Here is a 16,072-nt window from a genome sequence, read left to right as displayed (position 1 = left end):
ACTTCAGATGGCTAGGCATTAATGACGCCGTGTGTACAGGATGTTGCAGTTGATGCAAAATTTGCTTCCATCCCCGCGTACAAATTACTGATAAAAATACGGGATAATATTGCGCGAGAAATTTAAAAATAATCAATCTTTTTGCAATTACTCGGCTTGCGACCATAAACGCCTGGGAACATTAACATTCTGTAAGTTGCTCTTTCGTTAAAATTTATTCAAGAGATCGATCGAACCGTAATATCTGGTTCCCTATTTCCCTCAAAAATTCAATTTTCTATGCCGTGAGAAGACAACCGACATTGAAGGAGACTATTCTTCTTAGCTTGTCCTCTAATAGCTGTACGCGGAAAAGTACATCATGTTTTCGAGACAGTCTATGCAGGCACGTTTTACACGAGAATAAACGTGACCCTTTCTGTGCGACGCGACGGTCTGGAGCCAAGCAGTATACATATATCGTAACTTTCTTTGCACAATCTCGCTACTGGAGTACACGTATTCCTTCTCTTTCGCCGAATATATGTATGGCTCTACGTCGACAGAATATCGTATATATTTGCACGCGATATGTTAGAGAAACGGGCAAGCTCACTTCTCATCTAGTTCGATATTATGTTTCGCTCGTTCTCAACCGGCTAATTAGAAGCTGCTGGAAAGTGGCCAATGAATGAAAATGTGTAAAGAGAAAATTTTAACGTTAAATTATTTAAAATTGAATTTATTAAAAAAAAAACAAATTGGAAACGCTCGAAATTGTTTCGGAATGGCCAGTAGATAAGACTTTTAATTTATAATGAAACATATTTTCCTTGTGAATTGGGAACGATCGGCAAGTGATAATACAAGAAAAGAGAACGTACTAAATGTAAGCTTTTGAGGAAACGAATGGAGGTTTGATCTATAAATAAACTGAAAATGCAGCGGAGGATAGTCTAAAATTCTCCAAGAGTTTCTCGCAACTAAACTTGAAAATGCATGGCACTTCAGTTGAAGATTATTGGTTATTAATCGAAATCTTGTAAAATAATAACGTTTGTCTGTCCTACTATAAAACTGAATGCATTTTGTTTGGGAAAAATAATACGATAAGATTTTCGAGGCTGGATCTTGGAGATAGCAAAAGGTTGACTTTTCGACACAAATTTTCAAACATGAACCCGAAAGGATCACGTTGAAACTGCCGGTTGTGATCGTCCATTATGAGAAGGTTTATATACAATGTACCTTCTCTTCACCCATCGGTCTCGTAGGCAGAAACGGAGGCCAATTGTTGTTTGTTTGTATTTACTACGAGAGAGAGAGCACTCCGGCTGCGCCTAGAAGAGCTGCATCGTCGCTATGAAAAGGGGGAGGCTGGGGATGCACGGGCATATCGTATTCTCCATTCTGTAGCGTATACAGTGCGTGCGGTTGGGGGCACGAGACGTTACCAGCCTGGAAATTGAATGTCACTCTGGAAAGAAACGTCACAATATTCCGCGTGTCGGCTGACGGGAGCTGTTTTGTAGCTTCTCCTCTCGCATCTCGTCCCGCTATTGTGCGCGCTTCGTCGCGCGACAGTTTTTACAACGAAAACAGTAATAGCGATCGAAGACGGAAAGTTTGAGAGTCTTTCGAGTAAGCCGATTGAATTTTTCAATTTTATTTTGCGCACTCATGATCGCGTATATCGTGACGTGCTTTATCGCGCCTCGCGATAAAGCACGTCGACAATTGCGCCTGTTAACATTTAAATTTATATGAAAAATATATTTGAATCTATAAAAAAAACATTTGATCTACATATAAAAAGAACGAATTAACGTATCTGCCCAAATAATAAATTTAAATTAAAATAATTTTAAATAATTAATACAAGTATTTATGTTCAACAGAAATGTATGGAGCCATTTGTGGCGTCGTCTCAATTACTTCTTTCTATCTATCCTGTATTTTAATTGAATTTTATATAAAACATTTAAATTGGTATAAAAAAATATTTGATTTGCATAAAAGGAACCAAGTAACTTATCTGCCCAAAGAATAAATTTAAATTAAAATCATTTTAAATAATTAACACAAGTATTTATGTTTAATAAAGATGTAGAGCTTTTTGTGGCGTTGTTGCACTTGAATTACTTCTATCCCGTATTTTAATTGAATTTCACAATTATGTCATGCACATCTAGTAATTGCTATTATTTTAAACTCGAAAATATTATTAGAAATTATACATCGAATTGACTGTTTAAAAACCGAACATCCCGTGACCTGTGGCGGCCTTGTCTAATAATATCGGCGACGGGGCGGATCGGCGTGCATCTCATTGACCGAGAAATCCTTTCGGCATCTGCCAAAGAGAATCGCGATTGGCGTGTCCCTCCGAAAAACGTCCCCGCGCAAATCCGACGGCCGAATGTTTGACAGAATAATTTTCACGTTAGCGGGATGCATTATGCGTCTTTATGCTAGCGCCTGACCGTGGCGCATTGTCGCCGAAATAAGCCGTATCCCATACGACAGCTCCCTGGTCTTTTATGCCCGTTTCGCATATATACAACGACTGCCCGGAAACCTTGACCGTATAGTAGCTGCGATCCAAAGCTGGAAATTTGTCTTCGACCTGCGTGCAGGCCCGCAGCGAGAGCCCGGGCGGTGCGGGCCAGGGGCGCACAATTCCGGGATGGGAGGCTCTTTAAAGCCATAAAAATATAAAAGAGATGTAAAATAAAAAGTCATAATAATATTTTCAGAAGCTGTACACAAATCGTAACCGATTCTTTTTATGTGACAGCTAAAACACACATATCTACAGCGCATACCAGAGAAAGCTGAAGAATCGTCTACAATAGATGACGTAAGTCTGGCGTAAGAAGTAAGAGTAGGAGTGAAGAAATGAATCATTTCCATTTCTTACTCCCACTTGAGCTCCGACGCGTACTCTTGGCGAATTAGAGCGCGGTTCGACCAGTGCTGCAAATATTTTAAAAAATTATGCCTGTACTTTAGCTTTCACACTGAAAGGTAAAGTTTATGGGTTGCTTACTTCCAATGTAGACGGTCCTTAAGAGAAAAGAGAAAATCAAAATGAATTTTGCAATCGTGGTCAGAAAGGTTGTTTGACGTTTTTGATAAATTTCGGAAATACAGTCAATCATGTGAGAGATTATAGCTTTTGCTCACGGATATGTGCAGTAACGCATTATTGGAGCAAAGGAATGGTACGTGCGAATATTTATGCAACGATACATACGAATATTCTGAACTAGTTCTGGATTCGATACATTATCTTTTGCTTTCGGTATAGGCTTGTTTTTCTCTTCCGATACATTCCTCCGGTCGCTCGATCTCAATAAATATAAAAATAATAATTGATACGAAGGATTACCGGAGGCGGGGCATAACCAAGCGCCGCTTTCGAGAGATACTTGGCGTAAAAGGGGGGCGATGCGACAACGTCAACCACCGGGAGGCTGCGCGATCGGGCCTCTCAGGTCTGTCACTCGACACCAAATCAGACAGAATCTGTCAAAAATCTGTCACCCGGCCGACAATGGCGAGCCGGGTCCTCAGGTCGGGATTTTACCCAACGTTGAAATCAGACCGGATAGAAAGGGGAACGGCGAGGGAGGGGGCGGGCGGAGGGTTCCCCGAAACTCGCGCATCGGTATGTAAGTAGATGGGCCTCTGGCCGCCTATATTTGACACCTTTCAGTCCAATAAAATAAAACCGCTCCGCAGTGGAATGTGGTCGCCGCCTCGAGACAGAAGCGTCGCTTCTCCTCGCTGGGGAACGGTGGAATGTTCCCGCGGAATCGGTCGATCGGGATTTCCTTCGTCCGCGAGTCGGCGATCGCCGCTGATAAGCGATCCTCCCTATCGCCGTCCCGAATTCGACAAGTCCGCCCCGCGAGTCACGTCTTGAGAAACGGGAAAAGTCTCCTTGTCCAACGTGCGACTCTGGCACGCTCTGGTATCCCCGATCAATCCATCGCGGATTTTAAAGAGAGACTCGACGAATGACTCGACAAAAACCCCCGCAGCATTTACATTCTCTAATCCGATAGGCATCGTTCCTCCAGATGTTTCAGATGCCTGGGACTTGTTTGTATTGAGATGCGTGGGGCAGATATATAATCTAGTCAATTTGACACCCTCATCGACGTTCTAATGGGTGCTTTCAACTCCGGACCGGCCAGTTGGATGCAGTTATCTCCCGGCAAATGCGTCCGCTTGTCTGTCGATCGCTGTCCCCGGACAATTTATGTCGTTAAGGATTTATTGATTGAAGCTTTCTTCCTTGGACGGTTTACGGAAATCTCTCTCGAAACATCTTTGTATCAATGTTAATATATTGACAGCTTGGAGTGGCCTATAAATTCACTCGATGGAAGCTTCATATCTCGATAGAATATTGTTCTTTTTAACTACTAATGTACTCGATATGTAGTATTATTATAGAGATCATAGAGCTGGTAATGAAGCGATTTTCCGAACGTTTATGCGCATCCACATTGTGTCCGCGCGTGCGGGCGTGTGTTTTAATAAAAAGTCTTGTGAGGTCACGGAGGACAAATAAGGGTGGGATAAAATATACACGTTTCATTCAAGATTTCAGTTCTTCTTTCTCTGGATTAGTTACCAAAGCTGTCGGCACCGTATGCAACGATACTTCCATGTATTTTTTGGGTGGCATAAATCTGAAAATGACGAAAATATGAATAAGAATACAGCAACGCACATAAGATAAATGCGTAAATAATAACGCGATAAAAATACTCGAAGTTGATTCCAAAGGTCAAACTTATGTGACGTCTACGATTTGTTCAGGGCACAAAATCATCAAATGCCCACTACAAATTTGGAAGACAGAAAGACTACAGATTGCATACTGCAGGAACTGATATATTCGATATGTTGTGTCAGCATGCCAGCAGAAATACAACAACATCCTGCTTGGTTTCTGCCGACGATCTGTTGACAGCGTATGTTTTACAGGCACTGTTGCCAAAACAAAAGCCAGATACGGACACAGATGGCTATGGTTTTTTACCAATCTGCTAACATTTTGCTGACTGGGTTTGATTAAGAAATTTCAAAACAGTCTTAATGAAATTGTACACTTCGTAACGAAATACATACCTGGTTATGAACGGTGGGAAGTGATCTCGGTCAATGTCGCTTATATCAGGAGCGCCGCAGATGAAGCTGACTATCGTGCCGATGACCATCACGATCAGGGCCCCTACTAGAGTATAATACATGAAGGATATCCTGTATATGAAGAAAGGCTCGTCCACAGGCTCGATTTGCGTCGGATTCTGCGTGGTCGTCGTCACGGTCGTGCGATTGAACGGACCGGGCACGTTCAGGCAACCCTCCGTCGTGGAGGGCAGCGGCTCGTAATAGAGACTGCGATTGGCCATGTGCCATTGCGCGCCGACGATGATCCAAATCATCGTCACCATCGAGACCAGCCCGCCGACCACCGCCCCCTTGGTCGTCGCCCACGGCACCAGCATCCCCAGCGAGAACAGGCCCAGCATGGCACCGGCGGTGATACCGGTCACGGTCAGGGACAGCTGGAAGATGTCGCCGAGACGGTCCACGAGGAACACCATGCCCACGCACAGGATGCCTAGGAGTACCACCGTCACCTGGGGACACAAATCGTTTCTGGAACCACCGGGCGTGCTTCAAATTTCGGAACTCAACTGCAAGGGTTCCATAAACGTCGCGGAAGAAGAGAATCAATTAACCTTCGGTTGGCAGTTAACCGAATTGTTTCTATTCTTATTTGTTTGGCGAATCTCTCGCTTAACGACGCTTCGAGAATGGAGGAGCAAGGAGCCTCTTATTTTCCTCGCGGTTTCGGACCGCGATATATTACGCCTTTGTACCTTCATGATGTTGGCGGCTTTAGTCTCTTTGTCATCGCTCTCTGGCATCCAGCGATCGATGAAATCCTCGTAAATCGTGCCGGTGACTGTATTCAACCCGGCGCTCATCGTCGAGAGACCGGCGCTCACCAGACCGGCGAGAAAGAGGCCAGGAAGTCCCGGAACGTTCGCGGCTACGTCCAGCACGTAATACGGCAATATCTTGTCGCTCCTTGCTACCACCTAAAAACAAGCTAATTCTCTTCACTGAAACCTTGAGGAAAGGCGACTCGTTTAATCCTCGTGATGGCTGAACTTTTTAATCTTACTTTAATTACAGGATTTATTGCATTTTTATGATGTGAGTATCGTTGAAGGAGACAAGATATAAGGAACCTCTAAAGAAAAGGAGTTTAATGATACGATAAATCTAATTAAGAAAGTTTACTTTTAAATAAGTGCGGAACAAGTTCCACCACAGTTTTAATCACTCGCGCGCTGTTCCAGAGTTGAAAAAGACATCGATGACATTAACATCTTGGGAAGAATAATTTTGAAAAAATATATTGTCAACTACAGCGGACTGTTCTTTCGAAATGAAAACACAATTCCTTCCTTAAACTCTTTATATTATCAAAAGTAGCGAAGGTACTTGTGATGCTCGAACTTTTATAAACCGTCTCTAACTAAACTTGCAGTAAAATTGCACGTGCAATCTTTCGGCGACTCGATTCTAGTACAGTCATCTGCTTATATGTATATATATATATTTCTTTTTAACTGGAGTAATATTATACTTATACCTTCGCCATATACCTTTCAAAACTTCGTTTGATGTCCCTACAAGTCTTACTTACTTAGCGTGCTTGGAAGTACAATAAAGGCTAATAATAAACAACGAAGCCAAAACTTACGTGCGCAGTTATGGGATCGCATTTGTGATATCTAGCGTACATCGTGAGGCCGGTGAAAACGGAAATCAGTTTTATAAACACTAAGCCCACAGCCAGAAACCATATTGACCTGCGAGGTACGTGTGAAACGCTGTTTATTCTTATTCTCTTTTTATTTCGACTTTCTCTCTTCAACATAGGCAATATTGCAATTTATTGATTTATTTAACTCTTTGGGATTAGCCCTTGACTCACTTTTATCACACGGTGGAATACTTTGTTTCAAATTTCTATATATTATTCCACACCAGGAGACTTTTCTTGTTTCTCGTTTGATAAGTAAATTATTTTATTACTAACAGCAAGTTGTCTAACATTTAAATGACTGTCACTTATACGAGCGATTTCAAAGAGCACATATTTTGCACTTACTTCTGTGCTTCCTTAATATTAGGCACTGCCAGAAATCTTTGCATAGAAACCTGGCTGATGCCCAACCCTGCCATCCATGTCATTACCATTCCAACTGACATGCCCCAAAACGAATTCCTGGCGAAAGGACTGGGATCCATACTGGTATGAAAGAGAATCGAGAATATTAGTCAATTTATTATAAGAAATATTCATAAAATATTAATAATTGCAGAATATTTATTTATATAGTTAGATTGTAATTAAACTGAAATCAAAGTTGTGAGCACAATCGTGATTTTTAATTTTACTGCAGTGAATAACGTATTACTGACAATACGCCGCTGTAAAAATTTTAACGGAGGAGCATACGATGGCAACACGAAAAGAATTAACGCGCGTTAAATACAACACTCGTGCGAGCAATATTTGATATCTAAAAGGTTGAAATACAGTGCAATTTAATATCTACAAAAGCGGAAACGCATGCGTCCTCTCGAGATCGGTTTGCAATCGATGCACCTCGATTAAATAATTCTTGATAAAAACACTGCTGTAGAGATTCGCGTAAATTCGCGATATTTCTTGGTTTGTTTATTTTTAACATATTCACGTCCAAGCGTATGTTAGGTGATTTTTCATTTACGCTGGATTAAATAATTTTGTATTAAGGAGAATAATACAATATTCAATTTTAAGTGTTGAATTTATAGTATTGAGTGGTGCAAAGATATGATATTTATTTCACTTGACAGTCACAGTTGATTGACAAAACGTAAATAACAAACCAGTGAACTCTATATTATACTGGAATACCATGTTAATAAAATGACCAGAGACAGACAAATTACTATATATCATTTCTGTCTCTTTCTTATTATTAGTAATTTTGACGAACCCTCTCCCTCCCCATATCTCATTAATAAATTATATAACTAATTTGTAAATAAGTTGTAAAAAAATACACCTGTTACTCTTACTTCCAAAACACTATTCTACCACCCTTCTCGGCTATCCTCCAGGTCTCACCGACGCCGCCCACAGCGATCGTTCCCAGTATCAAAACGGCAATGAGACTTCCGACAGTCACCGTCATCTGAACCGTATCCGCCCATACGACAGCCTTCAGACCCCCCTATATAAGATGTATATTTTTTTCAAAGAGAGATTACTCGCACAATAAAGGTATCAGTGTCAGTCACGACGCGACGTGCACAGAATCAAACGGTCGGGGAGCCGGTGAAACGTAAACCCGGGGGGAGAGATCGCGGCACAATTGCATAATGATGTTACAATGCAGCAGTGCGATGTGTGTATTTTATAAATCGTTATCGATACAAATTTTATTCGTACATCAAGAGACCAAGTCGCGTAATGTTACTATTTTCACAATATTGATTTTACCGCTCGGTACCCGATAAAAAATTTTCTTACATTGTGTGTATGTATATAAGTCTTTAGAATTCTATGTAATCCATTGGGAAAATTTACTTTAAATGAAATTAAAGTTTGTAAAAGTACTCGTTCAAATCTAAGAGTTTACTTAAAGAAGTTAAAAATTTACTTAAGAAATTTTAGAGTGATTTTGGACACTTAAAGTAATTTTTAGATAGCCAAGTCTGTCGAAGTTCCCGCTAGAAGGCCGCGCGGCATAGTATTTTCTCTGAGGGGCATATTTTATATATAATTTTATATAATTCTATATATGTATATATTAATACATGCTTATGCATGAAAAATTGTTTATCGGGTATCTGTAAATTGCATAAATGACAATCAATCGCACAGCTGTTCGAGTTATCCAAGTTCTCTGTAATTCTCTGGAAAAAAGTGATGGTCGGCAAATGTTAGTGTTGCGTATATAACTAACATGTATAACAAGCGTACCAGAAGCGTTTGCTCTAGGTTCTTTATCACCAATCCCCGGGAATATCGGAGTTATCTCCAGAGCGAGGTGATGCATGACCTAAGCACATTGCACACAGACATTACTATCTAGCGTACTCTTATTCAAACAGGCCTCAAGACGAGGACAAATAATGATCATTTTCGTCATCGTTTTTGTGTATTTTATTCGAGTGGCGTGGCGATGCAGTTACTTTGTTGGCGCGATACCGCGTCGTAAATAATCCAGCAAAACCGCGAGACTGATAGGACTGATAAGACGCAGTCGGCAGTTCTGTAAATTCCTCTCTAAATAATCGTTTATTTTATTCAGTAACCGTCACTGTACGACGTTTCATCTGACTAAACTGATGTGAGTGACATTACTCGATAACGTCATGGCCTCAAGATGATGCGTGCAAACACGCGTCGGTTCCATCTCGGCCTCGCGGTACCTTTTGACTATCTAGACGTGATTCTAGGATTTTTACGATCTCGGGAAATCCACTGTTTCAATACGCGGCACGTGCGAATGTTAATAAACGATAACGCCAGTGCTCTCCGTTTGAACGGCGAATCGCGGAGCGATTTTAACATACATTGAATGTAAGAAAAAAATATCAATTCTCTAGTTGACCCACATGGGAACTTGTAATTAAGAATTGTATTTGGATTGACACGCACTAATAACCGCGTTTGACTCTCGCGGCCTAAATCCTTTTTATTTCAAGAATTCAGTCATTTGTTAATTTTATATTAAAAAAAAGTAATCTTGCAAAAATATGGAACGCTTCCTTTCTCAAAGAGTTGAAAGAGCAATGCAGCTTTTACGATCAACGCTCATTGTGAAAATTGGAGACTTATAAAGATAATTATAATCGAACCGTCTGTGTATCAAGACTTACGATGGTCGTGTAGAAGATGCACACCATGCATATTACTGGCGCGACATAATGCAGATTCATCCCAGTCGCTTGCGAGAAGGCCAACGCCGGCACGTAGATTATCAGCGGTACGTAGATGACCAGCGCGAGGGTGTAGAGGAAGGACGCTAATTGCCGGACCGGCCTGGCGAATCTAATTTCCAGATACTCGAAAGTGCTCGTCAGCTGCAGCTTGTAAAACACTGGCAGGTACACGCATACGATTATGAAGCAGCTGATGAAAGATGTAAAAATGCACGCTGCGTATTGAGTTCCATACTGGTACACCTCGGAGGGGACGCCGAGCAAAGACACCCCCGAGATGTGACTGAAATCAATTTGGTCTCCGTTAGAAATGGGCTTTTTCCTTGATATTATTAACCTTTAAACTGCCGGTGTTTTTTCATTTGTTAAGAGAGGTAAAAGATTGCGCATTGAAAAAAGTGAAGAAATGACTGCCAAGTCACCTCGCTATCAGGCTCATGCTAATCGGAAGAAAGGACATGGTCTTGCCGCCGAGCAAGTATTCGGTGGTGTTGTCCTGCTTCGTGCTGAAGAAACCGAAGTAGATGCCGATGAGAACGCTGACGCCCAGCAGACCGCCGAATAGGGTGTAATCGGTCCATCCGAAAGTGAGCTCTTTCAGCTCGTGGCCGGCGAAAAACGGCTCCGTGCCATTGACGATCATCCTGTATTCACTAGTGTGAAAAGATTCGCGTTAAGGGACCATTTCAGGGAATATCCGCGATGCGTTTCGGGGATATTCTCAGTTACACGCGTAAACGGCATAGCTGCTAGATTATCTCGCGTTTAAAGTTCTACGTGGAAAACTCGTTGCAAAGGTATAAGGGGTGAAGCTAAGCGTTATTAATCTTCCACGTGAATGCAAATTAAACTGAGTTATTAGACTAGGAAATACTCAGCTTAAATAGCGCTACTCGTAATTACTTAACTTGAAAAATTTCTCTTTCACTTATCTTCCGTTTATTCAACTAAATTATATTTCGCGCAGCTTACTGAGAAAGTATAGCAAGTTGACACAGAATTATCAGGCTACAAAGACCCGAAAATGGTATCTGCTCCAATTATTTGAAATCAATTGTTTCTGTATTTTGTATTCGAATGGAAGTACGAACTTGGTGTTAGATGATCCCATCCTAAATTCTGTGCGAGTCAAAATTTTGTTGCGAATGCTATTGTCAAAATTATACATACGTATTTCGGTTACTTTCCTCTTGTTGCTCAGCGATCTGAGTTCCGCATTAGTGGTGTCTGGAGTAACGCACTGTGCCGACAATAAAGCGACTGAATTTCGGAAAAGTGTCGTTTACGCGTCCACGATCTAATCATGTATGTGTCTAATAATAAAGCAGCCTCGCTGGAATTTGGAAAAGTACCGAACGAAATCAGCATACCCACTGGCAATGATGACGTGCAATGTGATGCTATATGTTAGGCCGACATTCAGCGTGGTGTCAGCCTGATTTACGACATCGCAGATAAAACTCTGCGATTCGTAAATAGACGAGAATCCTTAAATAGGCGTCTTTACGCTGCACTCTGAGCCAAAATTAATTTCCTCGCCGATATCGTTGGTTGCTTGTTTGCTAAAAATTTTCACGGACTCTCGGTCGTATATCCTTCGCGATAACACACTGATGTGTCCCATAGAACGCTTGCACATACGATTTCTGTCGAATATGAGAGATACCGTGGAAAGAAACATATTTTATTATCACGATTGGACATTCTCATTGAAAATAATATCGGTTTGAGTTAGTTTGATTAGTATATTCATCAACAAAATAATATTACTTTACTCAAGAAAATCATTCGTTAGGTGGTTCCTAATAGCTTATTAAATTAAATTAAAAGCGTACATTTCTCCAAGTATTTATTCAATATTAAAGAGTAGATAATTTTAAACTAGCAAATTTTTATTTTTCAAAGTAATCATAGAAGGGGCTCAGAGCATTATTTTTATTTTTATTTCCTATAAAATATTTACTAACGTGTCATTTTCACAGCGAAGAAAATTGGATTTCTTATTTAACAAAAACAATTTACTTCACTTAATAAAAGTATCTCATAAAATCTTTATTTAAATGTAGAAAATGTAATGATCTAAACTAATTTACTTAATATAATACATAGATTTACTTGAAATTTGATATTTTAATTTAAAGGTGGGCTGGTCAATTATATAAACGCAATCCATCGTGCTTTCGACTGCAGTGTATCTCAACGGTACTTGGTTTGGTATCGGAGGGTTGTATAGCGACTAAAGCTAAATAAGATTTGAACAATTAAAAAAATAAATAGTAAATGAGGTATGTATTATCGGGAAGATAAGAAAGTAAACCTATTTAGTTAAAAAAATTCCTTGTTAATGCAGCTACAACATTTTATATCGATTAACTTTTATAAAAATATAAAGATTTAAGAAAAGCAAGAATAATGATTTAACACGTATACTAGAATATACATGTTTTATTATTATATATTTTTGCCTATACAAGGCGATTCTTAAAACAGATATAATGTTACGTAAGAATCACGCTCTGTATAGAATTGTAACAACGTTTATTTGCCATATGCTAATGTACGCCATACAGCAACCATTCAGTTAACTGTTGCAACTTTTGCTGTTTCTCATTTATATTACACTCGCCTAATAATGTTTCTAAAACTTGCATTTCATCAGACTCAAAGTCCTTCATGGGATTCAAAGGAGTGATCGTCATGCTTGGTAGCGTAACGTCATAGTAAAGAAAAATCTAGAAGATGGAAAATGTATGTAATAATTGTCCATGTCGCAATCGTTAACGACATAAATCAATTCACTTGTACATGTATAGAATAGAAACCTTGTTGTTGAAGGTATTGTACACCAGGCTAGGACTCAAAGTCCCCGGAATCACGTTGTAATTTCCTGTGCAGAAAGCCCTGACCGGTTCCTCAAATTGGAAGCGCACGCTATGCCGTTGCTGATCCAAAATGTAGGTCTGACCATCCCAGGCACAGGCGATTATCTCGTCGGAATTGTCGCCTGTGACGTCCAGTCGACACAGAGCGAAGATCTGGTGATCTACTTGCATAGCCCTGAAAAAAAAGAGAACAATGTGATATATTGGCGAACGTAGATGTATTTAAACATTGCTACGCGTGATTGCTCACCATAAAATAATCTCATCCTGTACTAGCATAATGGTTCCATCAAGCGTTGCCAAGGCATAAGGTTTTCCCTTTGGAACACTTTCACTTTCACGGACTTTATTTAAATCCGTATCGACCTTTGCGATTCCCTCCTGTTGATTCGATTTATTGTTATTGCTGTTGTTGCTACTATTGCTATTATTCTCACTATTATTATTGTAGGAAAAATTTGTGAAAGATGACAACAATGTATCTTTCATTGTTTTACTATCGTATTGCCCGAGAATAACATTGCCACCGACGAAATTGCCGTCTATGTCATCAGTGCTCGAAGACTCGACGGGACTATAAAATCTCACTGGTCCTGAATTTTCCGCTGTAAAATCTCTACCGTATTGGCCGGCCATATCCAAACTATTTTTTCGAAACGCCGGTTGCGAGTAGTTGCGTTTAAACTCGAGCGATGCAGGTTTGAAGGTTTTCATATCCAGTTGGCTGTCATCTGTGAAACCTTGCTTCGACAACTTATCTTTGGGCACGTAACTAGATATTTTAGGTTCAATCGTCGAAATAAACGGCGTTATTCCCGGCTCTAAATCTCCGATAATTTCCGTTGAAATATTTTGATTACGCATCCTCGATATCCCTAAAGTCTGATAATCTACAGCCTCGCAGGAACTGCTCTTTGATTGACAATCTTCAGGGTTGCACTTAATTCGCATGAACGTACCACCGGGCTGTGCAACCAGTAGAGTTGGCGTACCATCGCCGGTATGCTAAACAAAAATTTGTGTTGTGTCAATGGCTATGTTCGGTAGAAAAAGCTGCTTTGCAACTGTTGTGAGAATTGTGAATTTTTTTGACTCTAAGAGCATACACCAATCAGATTCACAAATTTTACAATAGTCGCAAACCAACTGCCTTTGCTGAACGCAGTATTGTCTATAATGTCTACTTGTGTAACTGTTATATATTTTCACATGCATAATCGCGTCTATATACATAGACGCCATTCTTAATGGATTTCAATTTGACATACTTGCAACGTAACCGTGCCTATTTGATTAGTGCACTCCCATTTATTTAGGCCAACTAATTGTCCCGTCTCCAAGTCAGCGTTACTTGACCATCTGTAAGATCTCACAACACGATCTGTCAGACCAAGTATCATCTCATTAGCACCATCTTTATCGACATCAGCTATCAGGACTGTCTTTGTATTAGTTGGGATTCTTTGTACATGCACGCACTCCATTTTCCCAGAGAGTTCATTATTTTCATTAGTATTTTCAACATGTTCCATGCTTTGGGAATTTCCCGTATCTGCAATATTACACAAACATTGTACATCTCATGACAATTGTCCGAGTCTTTCGTTATTTCATCAAGTGTCTTCTTTCTTAGATCTACCGGCACTTGTTTTGAAGTTGTCTTGCTCGTTTGTATCCTTTCCAACATGTTGGCCCGCGGGCGCATTAGGATTGTTGGGATTGACAGATCTGGGACTGTAAAATATATGGGTCCATCCGTCGCCGCAGATGACCACAAGCGCGTTACGTCCGTAATTAAAGATATCTCCAATTGCTACGCTAGTTACGAGACCGAGGCCAGTGATTTTCTGCCATAATTCTGTACCCTGTTACACAAGCACACACGTTGTCTACGGCAGAGCTTGGTATCTTTTTTTAAGATATAGATATAGTTACAGATATCTTTCTCTAGAAAAATAATTCAGTGCATCTTGTGTATATAAAGCGAAGAAATTGAAGAAATGTAATTGTATCTGTATCTCTTCTTTGAATTCATTGAAAATGTATCTTTATCTTTGATTTAAAAAAAGCCAAACAAGATACCAAGCTCTAATTTACAATTTCAAACGGCATAACTTTAAGCGGTCACTAACGTATTTACCTTGAAGATGTAAAGTTCTCCCTCAGCGGTGCCAACAACTAATTCATTATCACCATCGTTATCGACATCTCCCACAGTTAAACCGTGCCTGCGCGCAGTAATTTTTATTTTAAACGATTTATACACTCCAAGCTGAAACGCTTAAACCTACCTGCATACAGTGCCAGGTAATTCCCATTGCAATCTCTTTACAAAGCTAACAGCTCTCATGATGAGGCTTTGTAGGATGTAACTGTTGCCATCGACTCGGCGGCCAAACTATATGAGTAGCTTTCGCTGTCACCAAACCCAGAGATATCGGCCCGAAGGTATTGGAGTCCAGAGAACGTCCAATGTGGTCCCCTTCCAGCCAGCAGTGTCCCTCCGGCACCTGCAATCGTAAGATTGAAAGTAACTAATAGATCTTCAGCTTCTTCAGCCTTAAGGAATAACAATACCGAGTCGATATAGTAGTCTGTTATAGCTCTGAGCACTATTATGTACTGTTATGTACCCAATAATTACTTCTACATATTGTATCCATACTTGAAGAGCACTGATCTTGTAGCCGTGCGTGCCCACGATATCCCCGGCGAGCCCAATGACTCTCTTGATCAGCTTCTGACTCGGCTCCTTGGGAGATATAACGCACACTATGTCGCCGCGCCGTACGTTCTGCCTCCGGACGGCCCAGCGATTCAGGAAGACGTAATCGGAACAGCGTAGATCTGGATTCAGCGTGGGCTGCATAGAGATCCCGTCCACCCTCGCGACATACCCGACCGTGTTGTAGAAAGTGATGACGACCGGACCGCTTATTAAGAAGCCATGTAAAAAACGTGAGAGTCCCATTTATCAGATCCTCGCGAGGCGGAGCATGCGAGGTGCTCTCCCTTCGATGCGCTCGGTCCAACGGCGTGAAGGGTCGAGCATCACTCTCGCGTTACCTACGACTTCACTTTAGCTATTTCGCGTGTCACCACAAGCGTGACATAACATTTGGTACGATGGCAACGGTGAGATGATCATCATCATCGATGACGACTTCTCTGAC

At 40.7% G+C, this 16,072-nt stretch overlaps 3 protein-coding genes across 3 annotated transcripts; all 3 read right to left on the bottom strand.

Annotated features, from left to right (window-relative positions):
* Nucleotides 1–3,654: 3,654 nt before the first annotated feature.
* On the bottom strand, nt 3,655–11,407 carry LOC105562717 (sodium-coupled monocarboxylate transporter 1-like). The gene is made up of 9 exons (XM_012013765.1): nt 11,188–11,407; nt 10,440–10,670; nt 9,955–10,300; nt 8,146–8,300; nt 7,187–7,327; nt 6,776–6,884; nt 5,883–6,104; nt 5,125–5,639; nt 3,655–4,682 (listed from the first exon to the last, which is right to left on the bottom strand). Exons 2-9 carry the CDS (start codon nt 10,658–10,660, stop codon nt 4,589–4,591), a joined length of 1,803 nt encoding a protein of 600 aa, XP_011869155.1. The 5' UTR covers nt 10,661–10,670; nt 11,188–11,407; the 3' UTR covers nt 3,655–4,588.
* A 1,038-nt stretch (nt 11,408–12,445) lies between these two features.
* Nucleotides 12,446–15,649, bottom strand: LOC105562716 (integrin-alpha FG-GAP repeat-containing protein 2-like). Its single transcript, XM_012013764.1, has 8 exons — nt 15,544–15,649; nt 15,191–15,409; nt 15,040–15,127; nt 14,539–14,764; nt 14,168–14,451; nt 13,150–13,904; nt 12,840–13,074; nt 12,446–12,749 (listed from the first exon to the last, which is right to left on the bottom strand). The coding sequence occupies exons 2-8, from the start codon at nt 15,247–15,249 to the stop codon at nt 12,570–12,572; spliced, it is 1,827 nt and encodes a 608-aa protein (XP_011869154.1). The 5' UTR covers nt 15,250–15,409; nt 15,544–15,649; the 3' UTR covers nt 12,446–12,569.
* LOC105562758 (mitochondrial inner membrane protease subunit 2) lies at nt 15,319–15,768 on the bottom strand. The gene is made up of 2 exons (XM_012013820.1): nt 15,533–15,768; nt 15,319–15,409 (listed from the first exon to the last, which is right to left on the bottom strand). The coding sequence occupies exons 1-2, from the start codon at nt 15,766–15,768 to the stop codon at nt 15,319–15,321; spliced, it is 327 nt and encodes a 108-aa protein (XP_011869210.1).
* Between the last annotated feature and the right edge of the window lie 304 nt (nt 15,769–16,072).

The sequence above is a fragment of the Vollenhovia emeryi genome, unplaced genomic scaffold, assembly GCF_000949405.1.
Source record: "Vollenhovia emeryi isolate VEMERY1.0 unplaced genomic scaffold, V.emery_V1.0 DF939184.1, whole genome shotgun sequence".
NCBI lineage: Eukaryota > Metazoa > Arthropoda > Insecta > Hymenoptera > Formicidae > Vollenhovia > Vollenhovia emeryi.
Note: the sequence above shows the minus strand (reverse complement) of the source record. Positions and strands in the feature narration are given on the sequence as shown.

Excerpts from the sequence above, each read along its gene's own strand:
- LOC105562758 (XM_012013820.1), bottom strand. The coding sequence starts at position 15,768 with ATGCAGCCCACGCTGAATCCAGATCTACGCTGTTCCGATTACGTCTTC. Across the intron at positions 15,410-15,532 it reads TATGTAGAAGTAATTATTGG|GTGCCGGAGGGACACTGCTG; the intron begins GTACATAACAGT and ends TTACGATTGCAG.
- LOC105562717 (XM_012013765.1), bottom strand. The coding sequence starts at position 10,660 with ATGATCGTCAATGGCACGGAGCCGTTTTTCGCCGGCCACGAGCTGAAA. Across the intron at positions 8,301-9,954 it reads GCATCTTCTACACGACCATC|GGGGGTCTGAAGGCTGTCGT; the intron begins GTAAGTCTTGAT and ends CATCTTATATAG. Across the intron at positions 5,640-5,882 it reads AAGCCGCCAACATCATGAAG|GTGACGGTGGTACTCCTAGG; the intron begins GTACAAAGGCGT and ends TTGTGTCCCCAG.
- LOC105562716 (XM_012013764.1), bottom strand. The coding sequence starts at position 15,249 with ATGAGAGCTGTTAGCTTTGTAAAGAGATTGCAATGGGAATTACCTGGC. Across the intron at positions 15,128-15,190 it reads TTACCTGGCACTGTATGCAG|GCACGGTTTAACTGTGGGAG; the intron begins GTAGGTTTAAGC and ends TACTGCGCGCAG. Across the intron at positions 12,750-12,839 it reads ACAATACCTTCAACAACAAG|ATTTTTCTTTACTATGACGT; the intron begins GTTTCTATTCTA and ends TCCATCTTCTAG.